This window comes from Ranitomeya variabilis, chromosome 1 (assembly GCF_051348905.1).
Source record: "Ranitomeya variabilis isolate aRanVar5 chromosome 1, aRanVar5.hap1, whole genome shotgun sequence".
Lineage (NCBI taxonomy): Eukaryota > Metazoa > Chordata > Amphibia > Anura > Dendrobatidae > Ranitomeya > Ranitomeya variabilis.
Window position 1 is genome coordinate 51,994,861 of NC_135232.1, and position 23,397 is coordinate 52,018,257.

General features: G+C 46.7%; 1 protein-coding gene across 1 annotated transcript in view; it reads right to left on the minus strand.

Moving 5' to 3' along the window:
* Nucleotides 1-10,215: 10,215 nt before the first annotated feature.
* PIAS2 (protein inhibitor of activated STAT 2) overlaps nt 10,216-23,397 on the minus strand; it is a 52,114-nt gene continuing 38,932 nt past the window's right edge. The window contains exons 10-14 of the mRNA XM_077283670.1: nt 13,562-13,695; nt 12,808-12,985; nt 12,480-12,619; nt 11,334-11,371; nt 10,216-10,592 (exon numbers count right to left, since the gene is read on the minus strand). Of these exons, the coding sequence (XP_077139785.1) occupies nt 10,527-10,592; nt 11,334-11,371; nt 12,480-12,619; nt 12,808-12,985; nt 13,562-13,695 (556 nt within the window). The 3' untranslated portion in view covers nt 10,216-10,526. The remainder of the gene's footprint in view (nt 10,593-11,333; nt 11,372-12,479; nt 12,620-12,807; nt 12,986-13,561; nt 13,696-23,397) is intronic.

Consider the following 23,397-nt stretch of genomic DNA (forward strand, 5'->3'; position numbering starts at 1 on the left):
GAGAAGTTGCAGGCTTTTCAAAAATAAACTTTTTATTCAGAAGGGGAAAAGGTGGGACATTTACTTTCGGTAGTGGCTTCCGCACAGAGGGGGTCCTCACATGTCTACTCCATAAAAACTGAGGATGGTACCCTGGTTACTCGGGGGGGAGCAAATTTTAGAAGGGTTTAGGAAATTCTATGGGAAGCTATATACTTCTAGTGTGGGGAGGGGGTCTGAGGACATGACCAGGTACTTGGAGGGGATTGATCTGCCTAGGTTGAGCAGAGAGGAAAGCGAGTTGTTGGAGGAGCCGATTGGGGAGGAAGAATTGGGGGCTGCTTTGGCGGGCGTCGCTGGGGGTAAAGCTCCGGGGGCGGATGGTATTCCAGCAGAGGTCTATGGGATTCTGAAAGAAACCTTGCTGACCAAATTGGTTGGGGTGTTCAATAATTCGTTGGAAAGAGGGGAGCTACCTTTGTCAATGAGAAAGGCTATTGTGGTGGTCATCCCTAAAGCCGACAAGGACTTACAGCTACCAGAATCCTATAGACCAATTTCACTTCTGACGGCCGACAAAGATCTTGGCATAAACATTGGCAAATAGGTTGACTCGGGTAATTGACAAACTGGTTCACCCAGATCAGTCGGGCTTTATGCCCAATAAGTCAACGGCACTCAATTTGAGAAGGTTGTTTTCAAATTTGCAAATTCCCTCTGACAATGTCGGTAAAAGGGTCGTGGTTTCCTTGGATGCCCATAAGGCTTTTGATTGCGTGGAGTGGAGTTACCTGTGGTCGGTGTTAGAGCGATTGGGGTTCGGACCTAAATTCATCTCCTGGGTGCAGCTGTTGTATTCTTCTCCAGTGGCTAAAATTAGAGTTAACAATGCTCTCTCTGAATCCTTTCCTTTGACTGGGTTAACAAGGCAGGGCTGTCCTTTGTCCCCATTGCTTTTTGCCCTGGCGGTTTAGCCCCTTGCTGCCAAAATAAGAGGGTCCCGGGAGGTGAGAGGTTTTATGTACGGGGACTCAAGAGGAAAAAAATAGCGTTATATGCTGATGACATTTTACTTTTTTTGGAGGACCCTGAGGAGACCCTGGTTAGGGCGGAGGCCATCATAGAGGAGTTTGGGAGTTATTCGGGACTGAGGATCAATTGGGATAAATCCAATATGTTGTTGATAGATGGGGATTTTGGAGATAGTGAAATGAGAGATTCTCCTACAAAGCTGAGGTTGGTTGATAAATTCAAATATCTGGGGATCCAAATTGCTCTCCCTTTAACTAGCTTTGAGGAACTGAACTTGGCACCACTTTTGCGGAAAATACGCACTAAAATCCAGGCGTGGAAAAAGTTACACTTATCGGTAATCGGTAGGGTAAATCTTATAAAGATGATTGTGATGCCGCAACTTCTTTATGTGTTAGGCTGGTTTCACACTTGCGTTTTTGTCTGCAGCGTTTTTTGCACAAAAAACGCATGCGTTTTTTTTCCTATATTTAACATTGAAAACGCATGCGTTTTTTTGCACATGCGTTTGGTCGCGTTTTCAAACGCATGCGTTTTTTGTCTGCATGCGTTCATTTTCAAAAATGCTACCTGCAGTATTTTCTTGCGCGTTTTTTCGCGGCAAAAAAATGCATTGCTGTCTATGTAAACGCATGCGTTTTTAAGCACATGCGTTTGTTTGCGCTAAAAACGCATGCGTTTTTATAGAAAAAAACCAGAAAACACACTGAAAAGCCACCCACCACCATCAAGGTGATAAAGGGATCCAAACCCTAACCCTAACTCTACCCCTAACCTCACCCCTAACCGTTTAATGAACATTTTCTGACAGTCATATTGCCACGTATTTAAGTGCCACGTATCACGTATTTCAGTGCCACGTATGCCACGTATTTAAGTGCCACGTGCCACATATTTAAGTGCCACGTGCCACGTATTAAAGTGCCACGTGCCACGTATTAAAGTGCCACGTATTAAAGTGCCACGTGCCACGTATTTAAGTGCCACGTATTTAAGTACCACATATTTAAGTGCCACGTGCCACGTATTTCAGTGCCACGTATGCCACGTATTTAAGTGCCATGTGCCACATATTTAAGTGCCACGTGCCACGTATTTAAGTGCCACGTATTTAAGTACCACATATTTAAGTGCCACGTGCCACGTATTTAAGTGCCACGTGCCACGTATTTAAGTGCCACGTATTTCAGTTGCACGTATTTCAGTGCCACGTATTTCAGTCACGTTTAGGGTTAGGGGTAGGGTTAGGGTTAGGGTTTTCTTGTTTTTTCTTGTGTTTTCTTGTGTTTTTCTATAAAAACGCATGCGTCTAAAAAACGCATGCGTTTTACCGCGTTTACATGCGTTTTTCACACATGCGTTTTTTTTAAAAACGCATGCAGATAAAAACGCAAGTGTGAAACCAGCCTTACATAACTCCCCTATCTGGATATCGCAAAATAGGGGGGGGGGGGGGGGGAGGGAAGCCCCAGATTTAAACAGGAAATCTTACAAAGGCTGAAGACGGAGGGTGGGTTGGCGCTCCCTAACCCTTGGTTATACTTTTTGGCATCAGTGTCAGCATCTTAGGGGTTGGGGCGAGGAGCCTGGTGGGGAGCGGGCACCACGTAGCCTGAAGACACTGATGGGGTTGAAGACATTGAGTGAGGGTCTGGAGGGTGGACATTTCCGGGAGAAAGGTTCCAAATTCTGCACTATTAAGCTTATTCATAAGGTCTGGGACAAAGTAAAAGGAATAAGGGGAGTGAAGGCACTTACTAGGTTCTCACCCATCTGGAATAACTGTTTGCTACAAGAATTCAGACAGATGCCAGGATTCCATGTATGGAAGGAGGCAGGCATTTCTCGGTTGGGACAAATTCTACATCGGGGCAGAATTAAGAAGTTCGAGGAACTGCAGGAAGAATTTTTACTGCCAAACTCTGAGGCGTATCAATATAGCCGCATCTCTCATGCGTTTCAGGCACAGTGTAGGAGGGGGCCTGTGGAGATTCAGGTTGACCTCATGTTGGATTTTGTCCTTACGCGGGGAGGCACGAAGGGAGCGATTTCAGGAATATGAGTTCCTTTTATTCTCTTTCTTAGAGGGGCACCCTATTCGAGCTTAGAGCAAAGTGGGGAAAAAGACCTGGGGGTGATCGACAATGATCGTTGGGATTCAATATTGGATTATGTGCCCAAAATCTCGATGAATGAGCCTGGGAGGTTGTCACAACTATTTGTTATCCATAGGGCTTACAAAACTCCGGACATGTTATTCAGGGCTGGTCTGAGACCTAATTCAGAATGCCCTAGGTGCTCGCAGTCCGAGGCGGGTATCCTCCATATGATGTGGCAATGTCCCAGGCTGTCCTCCTTTTGGATAGTGGTGTTGAGCAAGGTGGGACTGACGTATAATTGCTCTATACCCAGGGGTGAACCTAGCCTTTCTGCTGCCTGAGGCGAACTGCAAAACGGCCCCCCCTCCCCCCCCACGTAGTAAAATCAGTACAAATAAATCTGGTTAAGGCTATGTGCACAAGTTGCGGATTAGGCTTAGGAATTTCTGCCTCTCCTGGCAGAAAACGCACCTGCGGATTTGATTTGTCGCGTTTTTTGTGCGGTTCCGCAGCTTTTTATGTGTGTTTTTGCTGCGGTTTTCTTGCGGATTTGCTACGTTTTTTACCCCTGCTGTTTTCTATAATGGAATGGGTACAAAAACACTGCAGATTCACAAAAAAGTGACATGCTACTTCTTTTAAACCGCAGCGGATTTGCATTTTTTTTTCTCATTGATTTACATTGTACTGTAAATCACTTGCGGATCTGCAGCGTTTCTGCACTGCAAAAAACGCTGCGGATCCGCAACGTGTGCACATACCCTTACTCTTTACTCGCCTAACCTGACGCAAATGTAAAATATATTCCTATTTAAAAGCGTAGAGCCGGTAGATGATCGCCGGAGATAACTCTCCAGCGATCACCTACACTGCAGCGTTCTAACAATCAGCTGACCGTGAGAACCAGACTAGTGACCGGAGATAAGTCCTGGTCACGTGCACGGCAATTCTCACAATAAGTTATCGCGAGAACTGCAGTGGATGAGGGACTTCGGCGGTGGGACAGGTGAGCCGGCAGACATGCGTGGTAAGCTGCATTTACGCAGTTACTACGCATGTGACTAATCATTAGATGTGATTTTATCGCATCTAATGATAGTCTATGGTACATTTACGGCATGTTTTACCGCATAGTGGAGACGGGATTTCATGAAATCCCCTCCACTATGCTGTAACATCTGGACGCTGCGTGTTTGACGCTGCTGCTCTAACGCAGCGTCAAACACGCAGCGTTTCCTGAATGTGGAAACATACCCTAATGCTTGCAGTCTGTGGGCACTTAAGGGTTAACAATAGGAAGCATTTACTTTTCCCATCCACCCTGTCCTGTGCTTGTCTGCAGACTGCACCACTTCTCCAGTGCTCACAAACAGTTAACAGTCCACAGCTACTTCTCTCCTCCCCAGGAGTCACAGTCTGATAAGCTGCAGCCAGCACCAGCCAAGAAAGCAAAAAAAAAAACAACCTCACACTGCCGAGCAGCAGGGAGCCGGCTCTTTATCAGCTCGTTCACAAACGAGTTGACACTCACTAGCATGTGGGGGTGGCGAATTATGTTTTTTACAGTTACTTACTGCACAGCAGCCAGCAGGTCAGGACACAGGGCACCGCTTCTGACTGCACCTCAGCCCGGCCGGGTGGTAACAGTGAGTCACCTCACCTGCCGCTGGGCACGCCGCACGCACTGTCAGCAAGTGATTGCAGGGAGAGTCGGCACCACGTGTGCTAACTTCTGACTGCCGCTCCCTGTCTTTAGGAATACTCTGCCGCTTGAGGCAAAGTATTCAACTCTCCTCATGATAGCAGCGCTAGTGTCTATACCGTGAGATCCCTTGGTATGTATTCTAGGGTACGTAGAAGAGATTGTAACTGACAATTTGTATAAGATGGTTATTGCTAGACTACTGTTTGTTGCATGTAAACTGATCGCCAGGTTCTGGATTAGGGAAGAGCCACCAACAAGAAGAGACTTCATGACGCAAGTGGATTATATTGTTGCTTTGGAGAAGAGTATTTATTGTAAAAGAAACAAGATGGACCTCTTCCACCGTTTATGGAATCCTTGGCTTGAGTCGGCTTGATTTAAGTGGCCTTGTCCCTGTGCTTGGACCTCTGGCTCTCTAGAGAGTGTTATCGATATGCTATCTTCCTCTTCTCTTTTTTATCTATGGATGATGTAACAAACTGGGGCGGCTCTCGTCAGGTCTCTCTTTGTTCGATTCGGCGCTAAAAGGTTTTCTAAAAAAGTTATAATATATATGTTTGCTGTTTACAGTAATGCAATTTCCATGTATTATCCTTATTGACCAATAAAAATTATCTGATTAAAAAAAAAAAAACACTAGGCTAAGGACCCTTGTCCCTGCAGCACTTAATGTGGCAGGGGCAACGCTGGGCTCTGCAGGCGCAGGGCAGGTATTGCTCTCCATGGCAGAACAGTCTTACCTGTGACGTTTTCTGGCAGGTTTTATGCTGTACAGCATGTCCCTGCCCCCAGCGGTAAACGAAATCCTTCTCCTCCCCTCCATGGTCCCGGGTGGAGGAACGGCATCCTGCACGAGGCGTCGCCGGCGGAAGTGCCTCCAGAGAGCGCAGAAAAGACCGGAAGTGACGCGCGCGAGCACTTCCGGGTCGCCAGCAGCGTGGAGAGGAGACCGGAGAGCTCAGAGAGGACTCCGGTCAGGATCGCTGGCCTGCTTTGCCCTCACGGGGGCGCGGGAAGGCCAGGGAACGGTCCCGAGGACACCGCGGCGCGACGGGAGCAGCACCAGGGGGAGGTAAGATACGACCCCATGCTGCCCGGATTTTTAAAAGCGAAGCCTCAGTAAGTGCAGTAGTTACCGGACACCACAGCACACGAAAGAAACCTCTCTCTGTCCCATGGGGAACAGGAAAGACACTGGTGAGGGGGAGGTGGGAGGGCCTTTTAACCTCTCCGTATTTCCTGTTCCCCATTAGGGCAAAGAGGCAACCTCCGTATGCCGTCGTGGAAGGTGACTAGAGAAACAAGGGTTTCATATTCAACAAAAACCCTAACGACAACAAAAAACCCGCACAATGAATGCTTGCCCCAGGTGGCGGGAAGACTGTCCCTCTTCCTCTCAGCCTGGCAGAAAATTACCAGCAGTCCTTGGGTTTTGAACATAATAAAATCCGGGCTGAAACTGAAATTTCAAAAGCCCCCTCATCCCCTCGTTCATGACGACTTCGCTAAGATCTTCGGAGGAAGAGCAACTAGCATTAGAAAAAGAAGTCATGGGACTAGTAAACAAAGGGGTTCTCATGGAAGTTCCCCTACAAGAAAGAGGACAAGGGTATTACTCCCCTCTGTTCCTGAGGAAGAAGCCGGACGGTTTCTTCAGGACTATCATAAATCTGAAGAGTCTAAACAAATTCCTAGAAATTCAGTCATTCAAAATGGAAACAATAAAAACCTCGATAAAAATGTTGTTTCCACTGTGTTTCATGGTAGTCCTGGATCTGAAGGACGCCTACTATTACGTCCCTATCCACAAAGATCACCAAAAATTCCTCAGAATAGCAGTCTATATCAGGGGGGTGATATACCATTTTCAATTCTTAGCCCTCCCCTTCGGGCTGGCTATAGCCCCACAGGTCTTCACGAAATTAGTTGCAGAGGTAATGGCTCACCTGAGGGAGCATTATACCCTGATAGTGCCATACCTCGACGACTTTTTGATAATCGGTTCCTCTCCACAACACTGCGAGGAACAGCTGAACACAATCAGACATTCACTGGAAAAACTCGGCTGGTTAGTGAACTTAAAAAAATCCAGATTGTTACCATGCCAGATCCAGGAGTACCTGGGCCTTACTCTGGACTCTATAAAACAAGAATGCCGCCTTCCAGAGGAAAAAATTCAAAACATCATAAGTCTGGTATCCAGAAGGCAAGACACCCCCTCCATAACCCTCCGCCAAGCGATGTCCCTCTTGGGATCCATGACGGCCTGCATCCCTGCAGTCCAATGGGCTCAGTTACACTCAAGGGAGCTTCAATGGCAAATCTTGTCAGAAGAAGTCTCTCTAAAAGGGAATATAGAAAGTCGGCTCAATTTATCTCCAAACACAATTCAGTCACTAAGTTGGTGGACATCGCAAGGCAATCTTTCTCAAGGAATCCCGTGGGTAAAGGTACCTTCACACGAAACGACGCTGCAGCGATAGCGACAACGATGCCGATCGCTGCAGCGTCGCTGTTTGATCGCTGGAGAGCTGTCACACAGACCGCTCTCCAGCGACCAACGATGCCGAGGTCCCCGGGTAACCAGGGTAAACATCGGGTTGCTAAGCGCAGGGCTGCGCTTCGTAACCCGATGTTTACCCTGGTTACCAGCGTAAAATGTAAAAAAAACAAACAGTACATACTTACATTCGCGTCCCCCGGCGTCCGCTTCCTGCACTGACTGACTGACTGAGCGCCGGCAGTAGCAGGGCACAGCGGTGACGTCACCGCTGTGCTGTGCTTTCACTTTGCGGCGCTCAGTCAGTGTGGGAAGCAGACGGCGGGGGATGCGAATGTAAGTATGTAGTGTTTGTTTTTTTTTACATTTTACACTGGTAACCAGGGTAAACATCGGGTTACTAAGCGCGGCCCTGCGCTTAGTAACCCGATGTTTACCCTGGTTACCAGTGTAAAATATCGCTGGTATCGTTGCTTTTGCTGTCAAACAACGATACACAGCGATCGGACGACCAAATAAAGTTCTGAACTTTATTCAGCGACCAGCGACATCACAGCAGGATCCTGATCGCTGCTGCGTGTCAAACTAAACGATATCGCTAGCCAGGACGCTGCAACGTCACGGATCGCTAGCGATATCGTTACAAAGTCGTTTCGTGTGAAGGTACCTTAACTCCAGTCTCACAGATAGTAACAACAGATGCGAGTCCCAGTGGGTGGGGGGCACACCTGAACGACCTGTTAGCTCAGGGGGCTTAGCCACCATATTTGAAAAAAGTGTCCTCCAATATGAAGGAACTACTGGCAGTCAAGTTTGCACTATTAGAGTTCCTGGGTCCCCCTTCAGTCTCATCATATCAGAATTATGTCGGACAACAAAGTGGTGATAGCGTATCTAAATCACCAGGGGGGTACCGTTCTCGGAGTCTGATGGAGATAACCAGATCAATCTTCCACATAGCCGAAACCAACCTTCAATCCCTATCGGGCCTTCATATAAAGGGGGTGGACAATTACAGAGCAGATTACCTAAGTCGCTCTCGCTTGAAACAGGGGGAATGGGAGCTGAATCAGTAACTCAGATCTCGGTAAAATGGGGCACACCAAACATAGACCTCTTTGCAAACCATCTAAACAAAATAGTGAACACCTTTTGCTCAATAACACCGTTGGGGAGCCCTGTTTCTCTAGATGCGTTCCTGATCTCCTGAAACCATCAACTAGCATATGCTTTTCCCCCTATTGCTCTGATTCCGGCGGTGCTGAGGAAGATTCGGGAGGACGGGGCTCACATAATCTTGATAGCTCCGTTCTGGCTGAAGAGGCCTTGGTTTTCCTGGATGATCATGTCCATCTCCGATCCATGGGTACTGCCGGATCTCCCGAACCTACTCTCCCAAGGCCCATTTCATCATCCACAGGTGGCAAGTTTTCACTTGACAGCTTGGCATTTGAAAGGGAGTTACTAGAAAACAGGGGGTTTTCTCCAGGGCTGGTATCTACACTGCTACAAAGTAGAAAACCCGTTACAACCAAACAATATGGGAAAGTATGGAAAAAAATCCTTTCATCTTCAGGTGCCAAAATGGGGGAGGGCGTCCCTCTTAAAGCCATTCTTGAGTTTCTGCGGAATGGGTTAGAGTTGGGTCTGGCCACAAGCACCTTCAAAGTCCATGTAGCGGCTCTAGGAGCTTTATTCAACTATGATTTAGCAGGGAATCGATGAATCTCTAGATTCATCAAAGCAGCCGGTAGATCAAGGCCTCTACTCGTGAAATCTACCCCTCAGTGGGATTTAAATTTAGTCCTTAGAGCATTATCTAAACCTCCCTTTGAACCATTAGCGGATGCTCCAATTAAAATCTTATCCCTTAAGACTTCCTTGCTCGTTGCTCTCACTTCTGCACGTAGGGTCAGTGATATCCAGGCCCTATCCGCCAACCCCCCTTTCACGCAAATCCTCGATGATAGGGTCATCCTAAAAACTGACCCGACATCTCTCCCAAAAGTGGCATTCCGTTTCCATAGGACACAAGAAATATCTCTGCCCTCCTTCTGTCCTAATCCCAAAAACAAAGAGGAAGAGTTATTACATACATTAGATGTGAGGAGATGCCTGATGCATTACATAGAAGCCACTAGGGAGAGTAGGGAGGATTCCTCTCTCTTTGTATGTTTTCAGGGTCCCCGGAAGGGGAAGAAAGCATCTAAGGGCACCCTGGCAAGATGGATTACAGAAGCCATCAGCCTGTCATACTCATCGAGTGGCGTACCCGTCCCGGGAAATATCAAGGCAAACTCAACGAGAGCAGTGACAAACTCTTGGGCGGAGAAGGCCGGAGCTTCGATTGAGCAGATATGTAAAGCTGCTACCTGGTCTTCACCGTCCACTTTCTATAGGGACCTTACCTTCGGTAAAAGGGTTCTGGAAGCGGTGGTCCCTCCCTAATGAACAAATCTCTGCAATCCTCTCCGTGGTGCCGTCATGGGTGTCAGAGAAAAATATAGTTCTTACCGATAACGGTATTTCTCTGAGCCCATGACGGCACCCGTACATTCCCTCCCTTCACTTCTTGGGTGTGCACGTTAATATAGTACCTTATGCTAATAGTATAAATAGTCACGCGGTATCTCAAGTTAAGTCTTTAAGTAATGTTAAAAGCAAGTCTCTATTCATAGTCTCCCATCCTTCTCTAGTAAACAAACTGATGCAGGAGAGAGGTACCGCCTTTTTATCTGTAGGTTTCCTGTCCTTGGTGGGCGGATCCCCTCTCTCCGTGGTGCCGTCGTGGGCTCAGAGAAATACCGTTATCGGTAAGAACTATATTTTTTGCTTTCATCAGTCACTGGTGCTGCTTATTCACCACATAGACTGAATTGGAAGAATACAGACACAAGATGGAGATTTGACAGGGGTTTTTTTTTAATAAAAATACCTATTTACAATTATTTCCTTTAGTGCATCCTATATACATGAACTGAACATGTGCAACTCGCAAATCAACAAACAAAACTGCAGTAAGATGATCACTCGGTTCCAGAGGTGGCTCCAAACACCAAAGAAAACTTCCTCGAGGGCCATAAACGTCTTAAAGTCTGTAAACAAACCAATAAATACCAGACTTGTTCTGCAGACTGGACCTGGATATGCCGGACTCCTCAGAACTGCTTCCAGATGACTTTCTTCTTAGGGGTTGCCGCTGGTTCAGGCTTCAAGGTGGCTGCTCGAGGTTTTGGGCTTGCCATGAGTGTGCCGAGCTAGGAGAGCCGAGTTGAGACTATCCAAAAACATAGAGGGATAGTGCTGCTTGAAATGAATGGTACTCATAAGCACAAAATGAGGCATGGTGACGATTTTATGCTGGAACGCTGTACAGCAAGAGGGTCAATATGGCTGAAAATTACATAGCCGGAAGCTAGGGGCAGTTTTTTCTATAACTTGAGACATGATAGACATTTAAAGGGATTTTCCAGGACAAAAACAAAGAAAAGTTCCTCACAGGCTGACAAACCAAATGATTCTCGCCGCCAGGATCCAGTGCAGACCAGACCACCACAGAAACTGCAGACTTATCCGTTTCCCCTCCTGCAGGGGTCACAGGACTATGAAGGCGCATCATTAGAAAAACATTTGATGATAGGCTACTCAAGTCACCTGACCGCTGCGGCTCAGAACGGTGAGGTCACACTTCCTGTCCGGCCGCAGATCATGGGAGTGGTCTAGCTCTAGATTTAGGTGGATGTTGGTAGGGGAGTATCAACTAGCTTTTCTTTTTTTTAATTTATTTTTTATTTTTTACAGATCCCAAAGGGCAACTTTTATTTTTGCCCCGGAGAACCCCTTTAAGTGTACACCCTAACCAAAATACAGGATGCATATAAGATAAAACTGAATGTTCCCTTTTATACACAGATTTAGCATCCATCTAGTTCTAATGCACTGATCCTATGTAATGGTTTCTACTAAATGTGGCAGATAACTAACCATTTTCTTGAAAAATGTGTAATAAATCATTCACCTGAGAGTCAACAGGTACCAAAGACAGGAAATCCAAACCTAATACAAAAAAAAAAAAAAAAAAATTATTTTTATGGAACTGTATCATACAGGTTAGGTTCACCAATTATGACCTTTCATCATCCATGTACATCAATGTGGAAAACGTATGAACAGAACTGAAAAATGAAAACTTAAAGGGAACCGGTCATGCCCCCAAACCCTATTAATATGCATATATAGGGTTGTTAAAGGCGGCTAATTCCCTCTTCTCTGATTGTTCTGTAAGGGTGAGACCTGGGCCTCAGTGAGGCAGCACCATTGACCCATGGTTTCCACTGTTCTCCAGTGAAGGCTCTGAGAAAGGGATTTTATGGTGAGTACCAAAAATCCTCTTATTTCCGCCTGGGAGCCTCTGGCTATCAGTCATAGAGGCATGGAGTGGCCAGTCAGTAGGCAGTGAGCAGCGGCTGTGAGCACGCACGGCAGTTTGACTACTCGATCTACAGCACATCTGTGCTGTGCGTGCTTACAGACACTTGTTCACAATGTTGTACGTGGCGACAAACCTTTATAAACTTTTTTGATTGAACGTAGTCAGCTCGAGTGATGAAATTAGTTCATTTTCTCCTGGAAGTCGGGCTTTTGTCACGGCTATTATTCTTAAGTTGCATTTTTTTCTGCAGGCAAAACCTGGCAGTAAAGACGCCATGGTCGCTTTTCATCGCGACATGTTCGAGGCTAAACAGCCAGATTATGAGCTAGCTTCGATCCTAGATGCCAAAACAGGGTGGCAGACGAATGCTATAGCCGAGACCTGCTAGTAATGGCATGGCCTCACGGCTCAGGGTGGGTGCGGAGTCATTCTGATGTTATAGTATCAACAGAATTCCCTTTACTTACTGATAGCAGGATGGGGCAGCAAAAAGCCCTTGCCTCTGCCCTTCTCTATTAAGCGGGTTGCGCCTACTTTCTCTGATGTTTGCTAATTACTGGATTTTCCACTGACTCAATCAAGTAGCTGCATCACCATAATAAGTAATATTATCCATGTAATTTACAACTGTAGCAGCTCTTTGCAGTGGCAATCTGTCATGGAGGAAGTCCTTAGCAGAGGGGACCACCCTTTGTGACACTGTGGGAGACCCCCCGAGTACATAACATATACCTGGTAAATCTGCAGTGAGACCAGAGATGGCCGAATGGTGGAAGTGATCTTGGTATTCCAGCATGGACTGATGTAAGGAGTCGGGCTCTATGCCCGCCATCTTCCCAAGTCGCATCGTGGATGGTTGATAAGATAACACACTTGAAAAAAAAAAAAAAGAAAAAGAAAATAACCAATTAGTCAATGTCACACACGTAAAACCATGATGTAGTGGCCGGTGGGAGGCATTCTTTAGAAGCCTGACAAAATGTATTTAAAAAGGGAAAATCTGCAACATGAAGAGGATTCAGGACACTTCTCATGCTGGATGAGCCGATAATCCTCGCACCTTTTCATTGGAGACCCCTGCGAGTCGGGTGGCATATACAGACATTTCCTTTTCCGAGCTGGCTCATCCTCGTCTTCAGAGGAGCTGTCGACGGTCAGGTCGATGACTTCAGCCTTCTTCTTAGGGCTTATCTCAGCCGACTCTTTAGTGGAGTAGATCTTGCTGATCACTCCAGATCCTGTGAGACGAGGCGAGAGAACAGATCAGGACCCACATAGGAGCAGTGCTCCTCGATTTGCGGCCAGTTTGAGAACAGGATGGCTGTGAAATCTGCAAAGACGACTACGCTAACAAAGAGGAGAACATGTGCTACTCCCATATTAGTGTCACAAAATCATGATCCATCCCTAACAGATTTAATAGTAGTCCTAAAGTGGCCAAACCTTTAGGCTATGTGCACACGTCAGGATTCTTTGCAGAAATTTCCTGAACAAAACCGGACTTTTTCTGCAGGGAATCCGCATGTGTTTTTTGTGCGGATTTTTCACTTTTTTTTTTGGCGCTCCCCAATGCATTAAATAGTGGGAAATACGCGAAAAATCCGCAAAATTAATGAACATGCTGCGTTTTTTACCGCAATGCGTTTTTTTTCACGGGAGAAAAACGCAACATGTGCACAAAAATTGCGGATTGCATTCTATTCATAGGATGCTTAATGGATGCGTTTTTTACGTGGTTTTATCACGTGTGAACACAACCTTAAGCTTAAAAGAAAAAAAAAAAAAACCTTTAGGCCATTATGCTCTGGCCGTACCTTCATTGTGTGGAAATTGTGAGGTCGGTGAGCTCAGTGACTCTTTCTTTGGTCTCATGGGACACCAGGATCCGTCCTCCTGGAACTGAATCTCATCTACGTCTGAGCACTGATTGAGAATCTCCATGAAGAGTCTGTGAGAAGAGTACACAGCGATATGAAGATCAGGCAGAGACATAAAGGGGGAACTTCTGCTCTGTTAATTAAAGGGCTCTTCGCTCACTATTTACATTTGACAGCTGCAAGCCATGGTCGTAATATAATGAAAGTAGTTGACTCCTCTTCATCGCTGCTGCTACGTCACACCAGAAGCGATGATGTCACGACTCTGGGTGATCTAATTGCTGAGCCCACTGATTGGCTGCAGGGTCAGGTGACTGGTGGTCGGGTGATAAGTATGGCTTATTTTTTTCTTTTAAAATTAAAGGGTAACCATTTTTTAAATTTCTATATTTTGTTAACAAAAATCACTACTGCACGTGAAAATAGGAAACTTTATATCAGACAAATCCTCTTCTTTCTCCTCCTTGACTGATCATTCATTCTCAAACTTTTCGATTCACGAGTAAAATCTGTCTTCAGTGAATACATATTTTCTCATTAATAAACTAGGAGATGACAGTTGGTGCCCATAAAGTTCTACGGAGAACTGTAACGGTGGTTTTCAGGAGAACTTGCAGTAGAATGTCTGTCTGCCTCCAGCTCCTTCTCCCACTTCCCCCTCTGCATAGAACTTATAAGCACCAAATGTCATTTTCTATTTCATCAATGTTGAAAATCTCTCTCCACTAAATACACATTTTGCAGATTTTCTCCATGAATTGAGAGGTAAATATCAGTCCGGGAGGAGGAAAAAGCAGATTTCTCTGATACGGTATATTACAAAGTTGCTTATTTTAATGTGCACTATTTATATATGAAATAAAAATTAAAACAATGGTCACTCTTTAAGGCTTTACTATAAAAAAAAGACCATAGGAAGAAACAGGTCTGGGCCTTAAAGGGAACCGGTCATCAGTTTTGGCTGATATAAGTTACGGCCATCACCTTTCAGGGCTAATATACAGCATTCATGCCCCCAACCTGACCTGGAAGAGAAGAAAAATAACTTTTATTATACTCACCTGCGGTGCAGTCCAGTCCGATGTGTGTCACTGTCCTGGTCCGGAGCCTCCCATCTTATGATCGTCGCACTCCTTCTTGTTTCGTGTGGATGACGCATCCCTGCGTCATTCACACAGTCTCCTCGGCGTCGCGCTCCTGCGCAGGCGTACTGATTTGCCCTGTTGAGGGCTGAGCAAAGTACTGCAGTGCGCAGGGGCCGGGCCTCTCTGACTTTTCCTGGCATCTGCGCACTGCAGTACTTTGCTCTGCCCTCAACAGGACAGACGCCTGCGCAGGTGCGCGACACGTGGCAAGCAGGAGGACGACATAGCATGAAGATAGGAGGCGCCGGACCAAGAAGAGCGACGCCCCTCGGACCAGACCACCCTGCTGGTGAGTATAATAAAATAGGGATTTTTGTGTACTCATCATAAAATCCTTTTCTCCGAGCCAATCATTGGGGGACACAGACCATGGGGTGTATGCTGCTGCCACTAGGAGGCTGACACTAAGTGATACAAAGAAAGTTAGCTCTTCCCCTGCAGTTTACACCCTCCTGCTGGCTCTCAGCTAACCAGTTCGGTGCAAAAGCAGTAGGAGATCAATAACAACATATGAGCATATAGCATGTCACATTATATATATGAGAGTATAGCATGTCAAATTATAAAACAAACACAAGCTAATAATAGGGTGGGAGCTGTGTCCCCCAATGATTGGCTCGGAGAAAAGGATTTTACGGTGAGTACACAAAAATCCCTATTTCTCCTACGCCTCATTGGGGGACACAGACCGTGGGACGTCCCAAAGCAGTCCCTGGGTGGGGACAACATCAGATCAGGCCCTGTGTAACTGCTACTTACAAGTGCGCCACTGCGGCCTGCAGAGTCCCCCTGCCCAGACTCACATCTGTGGAAGTCTGGGAACTATAGTGCTTTAAGAATGCATGCGGACTGGACAAACCCGCAAGCTTGCAGTCGTGCTGTGCTGACGCCTGGTGCCTAGAATCCAAGAAACCTCGATAGACAGGGAGATAGGCTGACATCTAACACGGAAGGATTCCTGGATGGTGTAACAAATCCACCGAGCTAACATGGCCGATGAAACGGCTAAACCCGTCCTGTAACCGTCAGGAAGCAGCCTCTTACAGTGAGGTAGCCCAAATAAAGTGTCCAACCTTCGGAAGGACGCCGTCCTCGAGACGTACCTACTCAGAGCAATGTGGACTGGTGCCGAAAGAGATGAGGGAAGAGCGATGCCTTCATAACTGGGGGAATACAATACCACCTTGGTAACAAGGGATGGGGATTGCCTGTAGACAACCTTGCCTTGATGGTAATAAGGGAAAAAGGTCTGAAAGAACAGAGCGGCTAGCTCCGAAGACCCGTCAGGATGAGGAGATCGCAGAGAAAAAAGGGCGATGTTCCCTGATAGTAAAGTCTGTCCGGATCAAAAAGAGTCTACTGTAAGACTCCCAGGATCATTAAGGTCCCAAAGATCTAACGGTATGCGATAGAGAAGAACCACATGTGAAGACTCCCTGCGAGGAAGTCCATATTTGCAGTATTGTTGCAATAAGAAGGAAAAATACTAGTTCAGCAAACGAGAAAAAACCTGACATGGTCAGTGCGGATCTCCCAGGATCACTGGGGCCCTCCCTGCTTCCGAAAAGATCTCGGAAGCAGTGGAAGAGGGGTGAAGGAAACTGGTACCATGGAAGAACCAGAGCATGCACTGCGATGGCTTTTGGACCTGGAGGCCGAACCATGAACTTAGAGTACATTGGCGTTCAGTCTGGATGCCATTCGACCTACATCTGGGGTGCTCCAGAGAAGACAGATCTGATGGAAGACTTCCGGGTGAAGTTCCCACTCACATGAGGCGGGACCCTGACGGCGTCCGCCGCCCAGAGTTCTACACCTGAGATGTGTAGTGCCGAGATCACCAAATGATAGATCGTAGCCCAACAGAGAATGTGAGGTACCTCGGCCAAGACGCCTGACCGTGGGTACCTGCTAGATGATTGACGTATGGCACAGACGTGGGATTGTCCGATTGAATGAGATGGGGTGACCCGCCAGAAGGCAGTGGACCTGCTGTAGAACTAGCCGTACCGTTCGGATCCCCAGAACAATGATCAGGAGAAGAGGACTGGCATCGGTAGTCACTAATAACCATTGAACCGGGAGAAAGGATCTCCCCTGGATGAGGAAGGAGCTCAGAGACTACCCTCTGAAAGCCTGATTGACCTGCAGAAAACGAGAGGAGCGAAGGAAACCACTTCCATTGTCGTCACCAATTTTCCTCAGAAAACTCCTAGCAAATCGAATGGAATGGAATGAATGGATGAGTGAACAAGTGCGCGAGCTCCCTGTTGAAGGGCCACGGCCTTGTCTCAAGGGAGAATCACCAATCTTCTGGAAGATTCCAGGATCATCCTCAAAAAGGATATCTGCTGGGCTGGAAATGAGGACAAAACTTGTGTAAGTTTAGCTGCCAGCCCAGGAGAGAGAAGGTATCGCAAGAGATATAGACGACTCGGCGCCGGGCTGAAGGAGCGGCTAGAAAGTCGACCAGATAGGGCAGGACGACCACGCCTCTAAGGTGCAAGAGGAACATGACAGCCCCCATAACCCTTGCGAACACTCTGGGTGCGGTAGCAAGGCCGAAGGACAAGGTCGTGATTTGAAAATGCTGTTCGCGAAAGGGAAAGCGAAGGAATTTTGAAGAGGGAAAAACATAGGAATGTGAAGGTAAGCATCCCGAATGTCAGTGGATGCCAGAAACTCCACCTTTTTCCGTTGAAATAATGGCTGAGCAGGGGGAACTCCATCCAAAGAAGGGGGACCTTGTCAAGCTTGGTAGAAGTTTGAGGTTCAGGGTCGGTCTTACTCTTCGGTCCCCATTTTGGAACCAAGATCCCTTAGATCTAGACCATCCTGGAAAACTGATCCACTGCTGGTTGGGTCTATAGGAAATCAAAATAGTTAAGGTCTGTGACCAAGAGACAATTGCTCTAGCAACACATGCAGCGGCTAAGGTAGGGTAGAGCGCTGAACTGGAGGCCGCAAGACAGAAGGAACCAGATTTGCTATCTGACAGTCCGTTGTATTTTTAATTGATGACCCACCGGGTAGGGATACTGGTAGGTATACCACAGGAGATTCTACTTGGTTAATATGCCAAGTGGCAGAATGCGCGGCTGCATGCAGAAGGAGGAAAAACCGTCTCTTACTATCGCCTCCCTCTTTTGACTGTGCGGAGTTAAAATGATGAACCCTCGATCCACCATCCTCTTAACAGGGAAGTGGAGAGGGATCGTCCGCCTTCTTGCATCATCTGCTAATAGTGGAGATGCAGAGGGGGGTGTTCGGACGCCAAAAAAAGGAGCCTCTGTACATCCAAAGAGTTAAGGTCCCCGGGTGGACAGGGCTGGTTGTCCGGTGTTAGGCCTGGCTGCAGAAGAGGATACATGGAGGCGACACTCCGTGTGCTCGTCTATTGATGGTGTGGGGAGTTCGGTATCCTTTAAAGGGACCCGTCGCCCTTAAAAATCAGACCAGGCACGGCATCTCACATCTTAGGTGGGAATACGTGGAGGGCACACCCCGCGTGTTTACATATTGGCTGAAAAAGGATACCGCGCTTGCAGAGGTTTCTGTCCAGTGGATCGCTTATCCGGACGCTCCCTGTCCGGGTGAATGGCAAATGCTCTGCGAGGGAGTTTAGTTTCCTCATGAGGGACGCTGCGTGATCTGGAGTAGAACCGAAGTCCTCGTCAATCTACAGAGATTGGTTAATGATATAAATAGGCGAATCCATCCTTTTCTGAAGTTCTGGTGAGTACAGATCCAAGGCAATATCCGATCCATATTCAGAGACTTGTTCTCAGCAAATCATTGGTGAGGCATCAGGAAATGAAGCTTCCATTTTTTAGGCGCGTGTACGTTTCTAGAATACTTGCGGCCCCTGCTAGCCTGAAGGAAAGAGACCATCTATATTGGTCGTGCGATCACTCCGAGCCACAGAGGGTTCACGGAGGGATTCAATCTCTTGTCAGAGAATCCATGGGTTTGCGCAGTGACGAAACCCACTCAGGGAACTAGGTACTCTGGGATAAGCTGGGATTGGCGGCGGAGGGCTTCTGAGCTCATTAACCCCTTTCTGACATTGGACGTACTATCCCGTCGAGGTGGGGTGGACCCGTATGACCACAGACGGGATAGTACGTCCAGTGCGATCGGCCGCGCTCACGGGGGGAGTGCAGCCGGGTGTCAGCTGACTATCGCAGCTGACATCCGGCACTATGTGCCAGGAGCGGTCACGGACCGCCCCCGGCACATTAACCCCTGGCACACCGCGATCAAACATGATCGCGGTGTGCCGGCGGTACAGGGAAGCATTGCGCAGGGAGGGGGCTCCCTGCGGGCTTCCCTGAGACCCCCGGAGCAAAGCAATGTGATCGCGTTGCTCCGAGGGTCTCTTACCTCCTCTCCCTGCAGTCCCCGGATCCAAAATGGCCACGGCATCCGGGTCCTGCAGGGAGGGAGGTGGCTTACCGAGTGCCTGCTCAGAGCAAGCGCTTGGTAAGCCTGCAGCACTGTAAGTCAGATCGCCGATCTGACAGAGTGCTGTGCAAACTGTCAGATCAGCGATCTGTGATGTCCCCCCCGGGACAAAGTAAAAATGTAAAAAAAAAAAATTTCCACATGTGTAAAAAAAAATAAAATAAAAAAAAAATTCCTAAATAAAGAAAAAAATATATATATATTATTCCCATAAATACATTTCTTTATCTAAATAATAATTTAAAAAAACAATAAAAGTACACATATTTAGTATCGCCGCGTCCGTAACGACCCAACCTATAAAACTGTTCCACTAGTTAACCCCTTCAGTGAACACCGTAGGAAAAAAAAAAAAAAAAGAGGCAAAAAACGCTTTATTATCATACCGCCGAACAAAAAGTGGAATAACACGCGATCAAAAAGATGGATATAAATAACCATGGTACCGCTGAAAACGTCATCTTGTCCCGAAAAAAACGAACCGCCATACAGCGTCATCAAAGAAAAAATAAAAAAGTTATAGTCCTCAGAATAAAGCAATGCCAAAATAATTATTTATTCTATAAAATAGTTTTTATCGTATAAAAGCGACAAAACATAAAAAAATGATATAAATGAGGTATCGCTGTAATTGTACTGACCCGAAGAATAAAACTGCTTTATCAATTTTACCAAACGTGGAACGGTATAAACGCCTCCCCCAAAAGAAATTCATGAATAACTGGTTTTTTGTCATTCTGCCTCACAAAAATCGGAATAAAAAGCGATCAAAAACTGTCACGTGTCCGAAAATGTTACCAATAAAAACGTCAACTCGTCCCGCAAAAAACAAGACCTCACATGACTCTGTGGACCAAAATATGGAAAAATTATAGGTCTCAAAATGTGGAGACGCAAAAACTTTTTTGCTATAAAAAGCGTCTTTTATTGTGTGACGGCTGCCAATCATAAAAATCCGCTATAAAAAATGCTATAAAAGTAAATCAAACCCCCCTTCATCACCCCCTTAGTTAGGGAAAAATAATAAAATTAAAAAAATGTATTTATTTCCATTTTCCCATTAGGGTTAGGGCTAGGGTTGGAGCTAAAGTTAGGGTTAGGGTTGGGGCTAAAGTTAGGGTTAGGGTTGGGGATAAAGTTAGGGTTAGGATTACATTTACGGCTGGGATTAGGGTTGGGATTAGAGTTAGGGGTGTGTCAGGGTTAGGGGTGTGGTTAGGGTTACCATTGGGATTAGGGTTAGGGGTATGTTTGGATTAGGGTTTCAGTTATAATTGGGGAGTTTCCACTGTTCAGGCACATCAGGGGCTCTCCAAACGCGACATGGCGTCCGATCTCAATTCCAGCCAATTCTGAATTGAAAAGTAAAACAGTGCTCCTTCCCTTCCGAGCTTTCCCGTGCACCCAAACAGGGGTTTACCCCAACATATGGGGCATCAGCGTACTCGGGACAAATTGGACAACAACTTTTGGGGTCCAAGTTCTCTTGTTACCCTTGGGAAAATATAAATTTGGGGGGCTAAAAATCATTTTTGTGGGAAAAAAAGGATTTTTTATTTTCACGGCTCTGCGTTATAAACTGTAGTGAAATACTTGGTGGTTCAAAGTTCTCACAACATATCTAGATAAGTTCCTTGGGAGGTCTAGTTTCCAATATGGGGTCACTTGGGGGTTTCTACTGTTTGGGTACATCAGGGGCTCTGCAAATGCAACGTGACGCCTGCAAACCAATCCATCTAAGTCTGCATTCCAAATGGCGCTTCTTCCCTCCCGAGCTCTGCCATGCGCCCAAACAGTGGTTCCCCCCACATATGGGGTATCAGCGTACTCAGGACAAATTGGACAACAACTTTTGGGGTCCAATTTATCCTGTTACCCTTGTGAAAATACAAAACTGGTGGCTAAAAAATCATTTTTGTGAAAAAAAAAAATAATTTTTATTTTCACGGCTCTGCATTATAAACTGTAGTGAAACACTTGGGGGATCAAAGCTCTCAAAGCACATCTAGATAAGTTCCTTAGGAGGTCTACTTTCCAAAATGGTCTCACTTGTGGGGGGGTTTAATGTTTAGGCACATCAGGGGACCCTCCAAACGCGACATGGTGTCCCATCTCAATTCCAGTCAATTTTGCATTGAAAAGTGAAACGGCGCTCCTTCCCTTCCGAGCTCTGCCATGCGCCCAAACAGTTGTTTACCCCCACATATCGGGTATCAGTGTACTCAGGACAAATTGCACAACTTTTGGGGTCCAATTTTTTCTCTTACCCTTGGGAAAATAAAAAATTGGGGGCGAAAAGATCATTTTTGTGAAAAAATATGATTTTTTATTTTTACGGCTCTGCATTATAAACTTCTGTGAAGCACTTGTTGGGTCAAAGTGCTCACCACACATCTAGATAAGTTCCTTAAGGGGTCTACTTTCCAAAATGGTGTCACTTGTGGGGGGTTTCAATGTTTAGGCACATCAGGGGCTCTCCAAACGCAACATGGCGTTCCATCTCAATTCCAGTCAATTTTGCATTGAAAAGTCAAATGGCGCTCCTTCCCTTCCGAGCTCTGCCATGCGCCCCAACAGTGGTTTACCCCCACATATGGGGTATCCGCGTACTCAGCACAAATTGTACAACAACTTTTGGGGTCCTTTTTTTCTCCTGTTACCCTTGGTAAAATAAAACAAATTGGAGCGGAAATAAATTTTGTGTAAAAAAAAAGTTAAATGTTCATTTTTATTTAAACATTCCAAAAATTCCTGTGAAACACCTGAAGGGTTAATAAACTTCTTGAATGTGGTTTTGAGCACCTTGAGGGGTGCAGTTTTTAGAATGGTGTCACACTTGGTTATTTTCTATCATATAGACCCCTCAAAATGACTTCAAATGAGATGTGGTCCCTAAAAAAAAATGGTGTTGTAAAAATGAGAAATTGCTGGTCAAATTTTAACCCTTATAACTCCCTAACAAAAAAAAATTTTGGTTCCTAAATTGTGCTGATGTAAAGTAGACATGTGGGAAATGTTACTTATTAACTATTTTGTGTGACATATCTCTGTGATTTAAGGGCATAAAAATTCAAAGTTGGAAAATTGCGGAGCCACAGACGAGATGTGGGCGGAGCCTTGTGACTTCCATGAATAGGCCCAAGCCGGGGCCTAAATTTCAGAAGCCGGCATGAGCAATACCAGCATTGCCGAGGGAAGCGATCGCTCTAGTGCCAGGGAAGAAGCGCCAGAAAAGGTGGGCGGAGCCGCCTTAGCGCCATAGTGCGGGCGCAGCTTCCGGGATGCGGCCTACACATCGGCTGAAGCCGGGGGCTAAATTTTTGCAGCCGGCCGGAGCGTTACCTCAGGGAGGTGGGCCACAGGGAAGCTGAGGCTTCCTGTCAGCATGTGAATATCCCACTGCAGAGGCCATCGCTGACTGGATCCACTCACCATCGGTGCGCGTCCCAGCATGGAGCCGCCGCGGTGACTGGGTTTCAGCGCCGAGGAAGCGCGCGCACTCTACTGTTCTGCTGCAGGTGCAGGGATAGAGGGATAAACCTCAATCCATCATCCCTTTGTTAGGGAGGTGGAGAGGAACCGTCCTCCTCCTTGTGCCATCCGCTTTCACAGTGATGGGACAGTGGGGGCTGCTCGGATGCCATAGAGAGGGGCCTCTGTACATCCACGGAGTTCAGCCCCAGGTGGACAGGGCCAGTTGTCCGGCATTAGGCCTGGCTCCAGGAGAGGATACATGGAGGCGACACTGCATGTGGTTGCCTGTTGCTGGTGTGGGGAGATCGGGACCAGAAGGAACCGTCGCCCCTGAAGTGAGCTTAGGCATGGCTTCCCACGTCGCAGGAGAGGTACGGGGAGGTATACTCGCCATGCTCGCCTGTTGATGATTCGGGGGAGATCGGAACCTTGAAAGGATCCGTCGCCCCCTTCACTCCGTTACTTAAAAAATAAAAATTTACAGAAAAGTAAAAAATAAAATAAAAACTTTGGGGTCTGAACCAGACCCGTGTGCCTCCTACAGACAATAAGCAAGAACTGGTTAGCTGAGAGCCAGCAGGAGGGTGTATACTGCAGGGGAGGAGCTGAGAGCCAGCAGGAGGGCGTATACTGCAGGGGAGGAGCTGAGAGCCAGCAGGAGGGTGTATACTGCAGGGGAGGAGCTGAGAG